Below are 13,350 nucleotides of genomic sequence, written 5' to 3' on the forward strand. Positions count from 1 at the left end.
TGTCTATCCCATTATAGACACTTAAATTGTCTTTATTTTTATTATCTATTAATTTAAAAATACGCAAATAAATGCACCTAAGTCAGAAAAATAAATCCTGAGGAAAAAAAAATCTGAAGTTTACTCTTGAAATTCTAGAAAAATGATAAAGAGGTGAGGGCATGAGGTTTTCAATAAAGCAAAATCCTCCAAAAGGCAGCAGAAAACTCAGGCAGATTAATATTCCAATAAACTCTATAAAATAATGAAAAATTCATAACAAAATTAATAACATTCCTGAGCATGAAATGGAATTTTTGAACCAAATTCCCATCTTCCCACATGGAAAATTAAAATCCCAACAATAATTCAGAATTAAGCCAGTGCAAGGTGCCTCCAGTCAGAGCCAAAGTGAGTCATAAATAAATTTAAAATTTGCTTTTATGCTGATAAATTTGAACCAAATGGCATAATTTAAATATTAACAGCTTAATTTTACTTCAGGAGAAGCCACTTCAGTGAGGAATCTCCTCAAGCTATTTACAAAAAAGCTCCCATCCACCTAAATGCCAGAAATGTAAAAAAAATCCCAATTTTAGGTGGGTTTTTAGCAGTAAATAAATGGCACCTGCTTGGTCCGAAGTTACTGACCTTTGAATCTTTCAAATTCTTCTTCCTGTTTTTATTTTTAACTTTGATTTCATTATTCTGAAACAGAAAAGGAAACGAAGGCACAGGATTGGCAAATGTTGCTTCAGCTTTCCAAGGAAGGCAAAGATGGAGGAAATTAAATTTGAATTATTCGTTAACAGGATTGGGATGACCCAAGAACAGGAAAAATTATTTTAATTATTTTAATGCTAAAATCAAAGCAGTTTTCTTGTGCTGGTTTTCATTTCATTCATGAAATGGAAAAGCAAAAAAAAAAAAAAAAAAAAAATCTGCATTTTTTTAATGTGTACATTTAAAAATCTGAATTTTATTCATGTGTACATTAAATGTTCTGCAAGTAATTAATGTGTAGATTTTTTTAAAAATCTGCACCTCATTAACACGCACAGTAAAATTCTGGATGTAATAATTGTGTAGATTTAAAAAAAATCTGTATTTCATTAGGATGTATATTCAAAATTCTCATTTCATGAATGTGCGGATTTTAAAAAATCTGCATTTCATTAACATGTACATTTAAAATTCTTCATTTTATTAATGTACACTTTCAAATTCTGCATTTTTTAATATGTGCATTAAAAAGTCTGCATTTTGTTAATGTGCACATTAAAAATTCTGAATTTCATTAATGTGTGCATTTAAATATCTTCATTTTATTAACATACAAATTAAAAATTCTGCATTTTATTAATGTGCACATGAAAAACTCTGAATTTTATTAATGTGTGCATTAAAAACTGCACTTTATGAATGTGTACATTTAAATTTCTTCATTTTATTAACATGCAAATTAAAATTTCTGCATTTTATTAATGTGTAGATTTTTAAAAAATCTGCCTTTCCTTAGCACGTACATTAAAAACTCTGAATTTTATTAACATTTACATTTAAAATTCCTCATTTTATTAAGGTACACTTTAGAATTCTTCATTTTGTGAATCTGTACATTAAAAAGTTGACATTTTATTTAAGTGCACATTAAAAATTCTGAATTTTATTATTGTTTGCATTAAAAACTGCACTTTATTAATGTGTACATTTAAACTTCTTCGTTTTATTAACGTGAAAATTAAAAATTCTGCATTTGTTTAGTGTGCACAGTAAAAATTCTGAATTTTATTATTGTGTGTATTAAAAACTGCACTTTATGAATGTGTACATTTAAATTTCTTCATTTTATTAACATGCAAATTAAAATTTCTGCATTTTATTAATGTGTAGATTTTTTAAAAAATCTGCCTTTCCTTAGCACGTACATAAAAAACTCTGAATTTTATTAACATTAACATTTAAAATTCTTCATTTTATTAATGTACACTTTAGAATTCTGCATTTTGTGAATCCGTACATTAAAAAGTTCACATTTTATGTAAGTGCACATTAAAAATTCTGAATTTTTTTAATGTCTGCATTAAAAACTGCATTTCATTAATGTGTACATTTAAATTTCTTCGTTTTATTAACGTAAAAATTAAAAATTCTGCATTTGTTTAGTGTGCACATTAAAAATTCTGAATTTTATTATTGTATTAAAAACTGCATTTTATTCATGTGTACATTTAAATTTCTTCATTTTATTAACGTGCAAATTAAAAATTCTGCATTTTATTAACGTGCAAATTAAAAATTCTGCATTTTATTAACGTGCAAATTAAAATTTCTGCATTTTATTAATGTGCACACTAAAAATTCTGAATTTCTTAATATGTGCATGAATTAACTCTAAAGCTTTACTGTGAACCAAAAGCAAATCCTGGATTTGCAAAGGTAAATTTTACTGCAGGCAAGAATTTCAATAAAAAAACTGAAATCCAAAATCTGTTTCTGCCAATTGGATTTTAATGATGACACCAATCAAAGAGTGATTCAGAATGAGGCACACTTGGAAAATTATTATTAAATAATTCAAGTATCAAATAATTTCAGAAATTAAATTCTGTTTTAGCATCAAGTATCAAATACATTAAGAAATTAAATCTGTTTTAGATTTAAATTCCAATAAATCTGGACGACCAGGCTGCAAAATATTTCATTTTCTGAAACAGCAGAAAGTTCTTTGTGAGCTGAGGCCAAAGAGAAATAAAATTCACTTACTGATAAATTCTCATTTCCCTGCTTCTTTAATATAATGGTTGGGTCATCTGTGGGAAGGACAAAAGTCATGGTGATCGATGGAAATAACAATATTTTAATTAATTTACATTTTAATTGTGAAAATATAATGGTGGATCATCCGTGGGAAGGACAAAATTCATGGTGATCGATGGAAGTAACAATATTTTAATTAATTTACATTTTAATTGTGAAAATATAATGGTTGGGTCATCCGTGGGAAGGACAAAATTCCATTAGATGGAATGGAATGGACAAAATTCATGGTGATCGATGGAAATAAGAATATTTTAATTAATTTACAATTTAACTGTGAAAATATAATGGTTGGGTCATTGTGGGAAGGACAAAAGTCATGGTGATCAATGGAAATAACAATATTTTAATTAATTTACAATTTAACTGTGAAAATATAATGGTGGATCATCTGTGGGAAGGATAAAATTCATGGTGATCGATGGAAATAAGAATATTTTAATTAATTTACAATTTAATTGTGAAAATATAATGGTGGATCATCTGTGGGAAGGATAAAATTCATGGTGATCGATGGAAATAAGAATATTTTAATTAATTTACAATTTAATTGTGAAAATATAATGGTGGGTCATCTGTGGGAAGGATAAAATTCATGGTGATCGATGGAAATAACAATATTTTAATTAATTTACAATTTAACTGTGAAAATATAATGGTGGATCAGCTGTGGGAAGGACAAAAGTCACGGTGATCGATGGAAATAACAATATTTTAATTAATTTACAATTTAATTGTGAAAATATAATGGTGGATCATCTGTGGGAAGGACAAAATTCCATTAGATGGAATGGAATGGACAAAATTCATGGTGATTGATGGAAATAAGAATATTTTAATTAATTTACAATTTAACTGTGAAAATATAATGGTTGGATCATCCGTGGGACGGACAAAAGTCACGGTGATCGATGGAAATAACAATATTTTAATTAATTTACATTTTAATTGTGAAAATATAATGGTGGATCATCCGTGGGAAGGATAAAATTCACAGTGATCGCTGGAAATAAGAATATTTTAATTAATTTACAATTTAACTGTGAAATCACAGGAATTATTGCTCTAATCCTTCACCCAACACCACCACAGCAGCTCCACACCCGCAGGATTTTCACGCTAAAAATTCCCAATAAAATGAATTTTTACCGGAAACGTTCGATCCCTTTGGTCGCTCACCCATTTTATCGAAGAATTCATCTAAAGCTCGGTGGAGCTGTGGGAAATGTTCTCTGTTTTCTTCCAAAAGCCAAATAAAACACCGCGATTTCTCCAGGGGAGGGGCGAGGAAATAATCACAAATTTCTTTCTTTCCGCCCTCAGCTGCCACGGTATCAAATTTACCGCCGTATTTCTGCTCCACAGCGGGGTTAAAACAGAAAAGTCAAGCTCTTGCAGAACTTGGCCATATCGAAGGAGAAAATCTTTTGTGGCTGTCAGACCTGAAAAAGATGGAAAAAAAAAATTTAAATTTTTAAGGCTTAAAATGCGATATTGCTCTTCAAAAGGGCAGGAGTTTGGTGTAGAAATTCAATGTACAGATGGCGTGAGAGCTTTTGTGTCCCGGAAATGCAAACAAAAAATGAACAATGGGGTTGGTAAAAATTCAGTGGGATGGGATGGGATGGAATAAAATGGATTAGATGGAATGGAATGGAATGGAATGGAATGGAATGGAATGGAATGGAATGGAATAAAATAAAATGGATTAGATAGAATGGAATGGAATGGAATGGAATGGAATGGAATAAAATGGAATAAAATGGAATGGAATGGAATGGAATGGAATGGAATGGAATGGAATGGAATGGAATAAAATAAAATGGATTAGATGGAATGGAATGGAATGGAATGGAATGGAATGGAATGGAATAAAATGGATTAGATGGAATGGAATGGAATGGAATGGAATGGAATGGAATGGAATAAAATAAAATGGATTAGATGGAATGGAATGGAATGGAATGGAATGGAATGGAATGGAATGGAATGGAATAAAATGGATTAGATGGAATGGAATGGAATGGAATGGAATGGAAAGGAATAAAATGGAATAAAATGGATTAGATGGAATGGAATGGAATGGAATGGATTAGATGGAATTGAATGGAATGGAATGGAATAAAATGGATTAGATGAATGGAATGGAATGGAATGGAATAAAATGGATTAGATGAATGGAATGGAATGGAATGGAATGGAATAGAATAGAATAGAATAGAACAGAATAGAATAGAATTCTATGAATTCTTGGAAAAAAAAATCCCAATATTTCATTCCAGGTTTAAATATTTAATGCTGAAAATGCAATATTGCTCTTCAAAAGGGCAGGAGTTTGGTGTAGAAATTCAATGTACAGATGGCGTGAGAGCTTTTGTGTCCCGGAAATGCAAACAAAAAATGAACAATGGGGTTGGTAAAAATTCAGTGGGATGGGATGGGATGGGATGGGATGGAATGGAATGGAATGGAATGGAATAAAATGGAATAAAATGGAATGGAATGGAATGGAATGGAATGGAATGGAATGGAATGGAATAAAATGGAATGGAATAAAATGGAATAAAATGGATTAGATAGAATGGAATGGAATGGAATGGAATAGAATAGAATAGAATAGAATGGAATGGAATAGAATAGAATTCTATGAATTCTAGGAAGGATATGGATGTGGTAAAGCAAAATTAACAACCCCAAAATCCCAGGGTTTTTTTTTTTCATTATAAACCCAACAGGAAACTGCAGAGCACCAACACGAAATTATTTCCAAGTTGCATGGCAAAACTCCACCATTATTTACTCTCCAAAAATCAGATTATTGCTACAAATATCAGCATTTAAACCCATCCTGGAATTTTAAGGCCATTTAAAAATTGTTCAATTTTTAGACCCATTCTGGAATCTTAACACCATTTAAAAACTGTTGGCATTTTCTCTGCTGAGCTCCTGGGTCACCCAGGCTGTGTTCCCCTCAGCAAACCAGGGACAGGACAAAGAGAAGTTTTACTTTGGTGTTTCAAAGGAGGAAAAAGGAGAATTTTCTGTGCTGTCAGAACCCACCCCGGTGATCCAGGTGCTGCAGCCACTTGTGCACTTCGTGTGCTTGTAATTCGCCCAGCTGGAGAATTATAAACCCAACAGCAAACTGCAGAGCACCAACATGAAATTGCTTCCAAGTTTAATGCCAAAACCCCATTATTTACTCTCCAAAACCAGATTATTGCTAAAAATATCAGCAGTTAAACCCATGCTGGAATGTTAAGGCCATTGAATCAGTGAATTTTCTCTGCCAAATCCCTGCCGAGCTCCTGAGGCACCCTGGTTTTGTTCCCCTCTGGAAACCAGGGACAGGACAAAGAGGAGAAGATTCACTTTGCAGTTCCAAATGAGGAAAAAGGAGAATTTCCTGTGCTCCCAGAACCCAACAGGAAACTGCAGCGCAGCAATACACAATTAATTCCAAGTTTCAGGGCAAAACCCACCATTATTTACTCTCCAAAACCAGATTATTGCTACAAACATCAGCATTTAAACCCATTCTGGAATTTTAAAATTTAAAATTTTTGAACTTTCTCTGCCGAGCTCCTGGCTCACCCAGGCTGCGCTCCCCTCAGTAAACCAGGGACAGGACAAAGAGGAGAAGTTTTAAATTGCAGTTCCAAATGAGGAAAAAGGAGAATTTCCTGTGCCCAGAACCCACCGCGGTGATCCAGGTGCTGCAGCCACTTGAGCACTTTGGCATCCGCCTCTCCCAGCTGCAGAATTATAAACTCAACATGAAACTGCAGAGCACCAACACGAAATGATGTCCAAGATTAACGGCAAAACCCCATTATTAACTCTCCAAAACCAGATTATTGCTACAAATATCAGCAGTTAAACCCATGCTGGAATGTTAAGGCCATTGAATCAGTGAATTTTCTCTGCCAAATCCCTGCCGAGCTCCTGAGGCACCCTGGTTTTGTTCCCCTCAGTAAACCAGGGACAGGACAAAGAGGAGAAGTTTTAAATTGCAGTTCCAAATGAGGAAAAAGGAGAATTTCCTGTGCCCAGAACCCACCGCGGTGATCCAGGTGCTGCAGCCACTTGAGCACTTTGGCATCCGCCTCTCCCAGCTGGCTCAGCACGTGCAGGAAGCCCCGGCTCCGCACCCGGCTCCGCTCCTGGATCACGGAGCTCAGCAGCCGCTCCAGCACCTCCTGGGGAGCGTGGATTTGGGAATAAGAGCTGAAATCCTCCTCTCCGATCACCCCCCAGGCCAGCAACTCCTTCAATAATTTGGCAGTGTCGGGGACAGCGGCTTTGATCTTCTCGGAATTGCGCCGGATGTGCTGCAGGATTTGGTCCCCGGCGTACAAATCCTGGCCAGGACCTGGAAAAGTCAAAATATTCCAATTTCAAAAGCACAAAACCGGCAGGATTTCATTGTCCTTACCACAATTCCAACTAAAAAAGCTACTTTGAAAAGCTCAAAAACTTTAAAAAGCTCAAAAACCTTCAAAAACCAACTTAAAAAGTACAGATAATTTAAGTGGTGTTTGCAATTGTTTTACACTGAGAATTACAGGATTTAAAGAATTCTTTTTTTCCATACATCCTGAGAATTAGGAATTTGATCCAATGCTTATTTAAATTTTTGTTTAAAGGAGCAAACTCCTTGCCCAGATTTAAGGATGAGGTCACAGTGACCTGCAGTGGCTCCAAGGATCACAAGTAAAGATGAGCCAGAGGAGAGGAGAGAGCAAAGACTGAAAACAAAACAAACAGGAAATAAATGAAATAACAATAACAATAGTAATAATAATAGTAATAATAATAGTAATAATAGTAATAGTAATAGTAATAGTAATAATAATAACAATAACAATAACAATAACAATAACAATAATAATAATAATAATGATAATAACAATAAATTATAATTATAGTAATATACAAATTCACAGGGAAGCCAAAATCTCCCAAATTTCCAGGATATGCCATCAAACAGGGAATGGGTACCCAGAGAACACCAAGCATGGGATTGAAAAAATACACCCAGAGTATTCAACAGGGAATCCTGGGAAATGATAAATTAATTACATCCCAAATTGATAATACAGACCCAATATAAATTTCCCAAAATCCCCCCTTTTTCCTGTGCCCTGAGAAGCTGCAGGGAATTCCCAGCTCTGCACTGTGGAGCAGCCAACATCCAGCAAGGAAAAGCGGAAGCTTTAAATGCCTTCAGAGCCACAGACTGAAATGTTTTTATTTTCCCCAATCATCTGGAATGTACTTTTCAAGACCCCTCTGTCTTTATTTCAGATATTTTTTTCTCTAGCAGGGTCCCCAGGTGCTTTTTCCAACGGGTTCATCCCTTTCCAAAGGGTTCACTCGGAATTGGAGCCTTTCCCCGCTCCAGGCCGACCCTGCAGGAACCAGCCAAGGGAAAATTGAGGTTTTGTACAAGGAATTAAATCAGACAGGAATGAAACCCCACAGTTGTCACTGGGACATTTTATGTAAAATCCCTTCACCAGGATTTTTCTGCTGAGAAGCCTCAGAAAAGAAATGTAAACAATAATTCTCTGAGTGCTTGGAAAGGGGTTTGGAGATCATTTACCAACAGGTGCATCTTAGATGTTCCATGTGAATTGTTTTTAATTAATGACCAATCCCAGTCCAGCTGTGTTGGGACTCTGGTCAATCACAGATTTTTATTATTTATTCTTTTCGAGCCTTCTGATGTCTCCTTTCTCTTTCCTTAGTACAGTTTTAGTGCTATATGATATTATATTATATTATATTATATTATATTACATTACATTACATTATATTACATTACATTACATTACACTACATTATATTACATTATATTACATTAAATTATATTATATTATATTATATTATATTATATTATATTATATTATATTAGCAAATATGATAAATATAACATAGTTATAATAAAGAGAATATAATTAATATAATTATAATAAATATAATATAATTATGATTGCTATAATAAATATAATATACTATAATGTAATATAATATAATGTAATGTAATGTAATACAATATAATATAATATAAATTGCTATAATAAATATAATATACTATAATAAATGTAACATACTATAATATATAAATTATTATTATAATATATAAATTATATTTATTAATATACTATATATTATATATATTATATATATTATATAATATATATTATATATATTATATATATGTATATTATAATATATATATTATAGCATAGTATATTATATACTATACTATAATGTAATATATATACACAATGTAATATAATAAATATAATAAATAATATAAATTATATAAATGATATAACATGTTATAATATAATATGCTATCATATAATATGCTATCATATAATGTAATATGCTATAATATGCTATGATATGCTATGGTATAATATAATATAACATTATATAATATAATGTAATGTAATGTAATGTAATGTAATGTAATGTACATCAGCCTTCTGAGAACTTGGAGTCAATTCTCATCTCTCACCTCATCCTGGGACCCCAACAATTATTAGCCACACACGGGAACATCCCCCAGCAACAAAACCAGAAGTGAAATAAAATCTGTCTGAAGTAAAAACGGTAAAAATGCCAATTTCTCACAGGGGGTGACGCTCAGTGTGAGGATTCTGCTGGGACTGAGCTGGGGATGCTCAGAACGCTGATCCCACTGCTTTGTGCTGACTCAGAACCCCAGGAAAACTGGGATCAGAACCCCAGAATCCCAGGGAAACTGGGATCAGAACCCCAGAATCCCAGGGAAACTGGGATCAGAACCCCAGAAAAACTGGGATCAGAATCCCAGAACCCCAGGGAAACTGGGATCAGAACCCCAGAACCCCAGAAAATCTGGGCTCAGAACCCCAGAACCCCCGGAGATCCGGGGCTGGAAATTCCCTCCAGGATCACCCAACCCAGCTCTGACCCCGCCCTGTCCCAGCCCGGAGCTCCCGGGACCCCAGAGCTGCCCCAGAGCTGCCCCAGAGCCCCCAGAGCCCCCAGAGCTGCCCCAGAGCCCCCAGAGCTGCCCCAGAGCTGCCCCAGAGCTGCCCCAGAGCTGCCCCAGAGCCCCCAGAGCCCCCAGAGCTGCCCCAGAGCTGCCCCAGAGCCCCCAGAGCTGCCCCAGAGCTGCCCCAGAGCTGCCCCAGAGCCCCCAGAGCTGCCCCAGAGCTGCCCCAGAGCTGCCCCAGAGCCCCCAGAGCCCCCAGAGCTGCCCCAGAGCTGCCCCAGAGCTGCCCCAGAGCCCCCAGAGCCCCCAGAGCTGCCCCAGAGCCCCCAGAGCTCCCCCTCCCATGGGCCCCCAGCCCAGTCCCCACCGTCACCCACCCCTGTGCTGGCCGCCCTGGGGCCGCTCGCGCCCCTCCTGCTCCTCCTCAGCCTCCCTCCTGGCCGAGCTCCCGGCCTTCGCTCGCGCCTCTTTTCGCCACTTCTTCTTTTCTTGCTTTATCTTGATGTTCCTGAGGCTGCGAAAAGGTTAATTGAGGGGTAAAAATCACACTGGAGAGTACAAATGCAGTAAAAGGGGGCTTCACTATGGAGCAGAGACCACAAAAATTCATTAAAATATTGATTTCCTCAAGTTGTGCCAACTTTTACTCCCACTAAAGATGTTTAAATTAAACATCACACTGGAAAGTACAAATGCAATGGAAGTGGTCTTCACTTAGGAGCAGAGAGCACAAAAATTCATTAAAATATTGATTTTCTCAAGTTGTGCCAACTTTTACTCCCACTAAAGATGTTTAAATTAGGATTGGCTCCAATATTCTTATTCTTAATTTATAACTCAGCATTTTCAACCAAATATTAACATTTTATTCATTTCATTTTTAAAAATCTGTTTTGTTTGTCCTCTCAGCTTAATTCCTCATTATTTAAAGGTTAATTGACCAAAAAAATTGCCAACTCAGTTATATGAAATATCTGAGTATCAATAACTAAAGCAGCAGCATAAAATGCATTTTTATTTACACTTTCTAAACATTCACACAGAATAAATTCTGTGGGACAATTTAAATCCTTTTACCACTGGATTATATTGGATTTTACCAAATTTTTTTGGTTTATCAGGCAAAGGGCAAGGATAACTTTCCAAAATATTTGTGAAAAGGCAGGAAAACCCCTCCTGCTTTGCTCTCAAATCAATTAAAAAAGGACAAATCTTACCTGGTGCATTTCTGTTTTATACAGGCCCTTGGGGGTTCCTTCAGTTTTGGGATTTTTTGTTCAAACTGCCAAAACAAGGGACAGGACAGGAATTCAATTCGGGTTATGGCAAAACAAACCCCACAATCATTTCTGCTTCTCTCAGGTCAGTATTGCCCTGGGGAGAATTCATAATTCTGGGGAGAATTCTCCATTTTCCTGTGCCTCAGGGAGCGATTCCTGATGGATTATTGAATTCTTTTTTTTTATTTTTGCAGTTATCCTCATTTTCACTTTATCCCCATTAACATTCCAATTGATTTCACATAAAACATGACCGTACTTACTTCACATTTTACCACCCCAGGAGGACTGAAAATAACTATTTTGGAAATAAGGCCTTTACAATCAGGAGTAAAACACATTTCCTTAAGGAAATCCTGCAGGAGAAAAGGACACACACGACAGAGGCAATTAAATCCACACATCATTTATACCCCTGCACAAATTAATTCCTCAATTTGAGGTGACCAAACACAACCCCAAACTCTTCCTGGGATGGGCAGAAAATCAAAAATCATGGAAAATCTGTGGCATTTTTTATTCTTGGACTCCCTCCTCCAACCTCACACCCAAAACTTCCAGAGTAATTTTAGGAGTTCCAGATTTCCCTTCATTTTATCCTGGCTGCAGAATTTTGTGGAATTCCTTGACATATCTCAATGCTATGATCTTAAAAAAAATTAAAAATTGCAGCGTGGCAAAGGCCTCACCTTATCATTTTTATCACTGTAGCTCGCTGTTTTCAGCTTTTTCCAGCAGCTGATGTGGAATTCCACTCTACACTGCTGACAGCAGATAGCACGTATAAAACCCTAAAAGTGGCAAAAATTGAACATTTTTAAATCAAACCACAACAAAAAGCAGTGCTGAGCTTAGCACACCATATAAAAAGGGGCAGAAAATAGATCAAGTTTCACTTTTCAAACTGAAAATTTACCTTAAAGTCTGGGTCTGTAAAATATATTTGGATTTTGGAGTAGCCATGGCACTGCTGATATCGACAAACAGCATCTGGCTTTGGGGGGAATTTACATTCCTCAATATAATTCCTTAAAGCCATCTGGAAAACACAGAATGGTCAGAGTTAAAGAGCACAGAAACAGGAAAAAATTCAACTTCTACAATTCCTTAAATTCCTTAAAGCCATCTGGAAAACACAGAATGGTCAGAGTTAAAGTGCACAGAAACAGGAAAAAATTCAACTTCTACAATTCCTTAAATTCCTTAAAGCCATCTGCAAAACACAGAATAATCAGAGTTAAAATAGCACAGAACCAGGAAAAAATTCAACTTCTATAATTCCTTAAAGCCATCTGCAAAACACAGAATAATCAGAGTTAAAGTGCACAGAAACAGGAAAAAATTCAACTTCTACAATTCCTTAAAGCCATCTGGAAAACACAGAATACTCAGAGTTAAAGTACACAGAAACAGGAAAAAATTCAACTTCTACAATTCCTTAAATTCCTTAAAGCCATCTGGAAAACACAGAATAATCAGAGGTAAAATAGCACAGAAACAGGAAAAAATTCAACTTCTACTCACAAACTCCTGGGGACAGCAGTGAAACACATCCCTCTAGGCAGAGCAGTGACTAATCCCAAAAAATAATATAATATTAAACTGTTTTCTAGTGAAACCAGGCAAGATTGGCCTTTTACGGCCAAAATATTCCAGGGGTTGCCTGAAGTGCTGGCAGCTGAGAGCTCCCAGCCTCACACCCCCAGAAAAACCCAGGTTCATCCTGGGCCAGTGTCCCATTGTCCAAATGGTTTTATCATTGCCCAAATGATTAAACAGATTATTGGGGAAAAAATGGGGTTTTTTTGGTCATTTCTGAAGATCCCCGGCATTTCCAGAGTGCCTCACCTGGCACCTGGGCTGAGGACCAAGCTCAGGGCTGGCCCTGGGGAAGCAGGGAGGTGTCCCAGGGTAACTCCTGAGGGAAAGATTCCATGTGGAATCAGGGAATTCAGGGATTTCATGTGGAAACCATGCCTCAGGTTTGAGCTTTGCTGTTTTTCACATTCTGTGCTGCTTTAGTGGGTCTGGGTTCACATCATGGGATGGGGAGCCAAGAGCACACCAAGAGCAGAGCCCTGATGAAGGCTGGCAGAGATCTGCATCGTGCAGAGCTCCCTGACCATGGATGGATGGATCCTCTGAGGAATCCTGAGGCTGGTTTTTAATAGCAAAAAAACCCAGAAATGCTGCTCCTACCACAAACTGCAGGTTTGAGCTTTTCTATTTTTCACGTTCTGTGCTGCTTCAGTGTGTGGGTCTGGGTTCACATCATGGGAT

General features: G+C 36.2%; 1 protein-coding gene across 1 annotated transcript in view; it reads right to left on the reverse strand.

The window, feature by feature from the left end:
- Nucleotides 1-13,350, reverse strand: part of TTC3 (tetratricopeptide repeat domain 3) — a 126,734-nt gene that overhangs the window by 22,805 nt on the left and 90,579 nt on the right. The window contains 10 exon segments of the mRNA XM_054290020.1: nucleotides 631-687; nucleotides 2,746-2,792; nucleotides 3,979-4,158; nucleotides 4,161-4,241; nucleotides 6,860-7,171; nucleotides 10,168-10,304; nucleotides 11,008-11,072; nucleotides 11,334-11,426; nucleotides 11,760-11,861; nucleotides 11,987-12,109. Of these exon segments, the coding sequence (XP_054145995.1) occupies nucleotides 631-687; nucleotides 2,746-2,792; nucleotides 3,979-4,158; nucleotides 4,161-4,241; nucleotides 6,860-7,171; nucleotides 10,168-10,304; nucleotides 11,008-11,072; nucleotides 11,334-11,426; nucleotides 11,760-11,861; nucleotides 11,987-12,109 (1,197 nt within the window).

Source organism: Melozone crissalis, unplaced genomic scaffold (genome assembly GCF_028551555.1).
Source record: "Melozone crissalis strain CALT ecotype California unplaced genomic scaffold, PUWL_Pcris_2 ptg000075l_1, whole genome shotgun sequence".
Taxonomy (NCBI): Eukaryota; Metazoa; Chordata; class Aves; order Passeriformes; family Passerellidae; genus Melozone; species Melozone crissalis.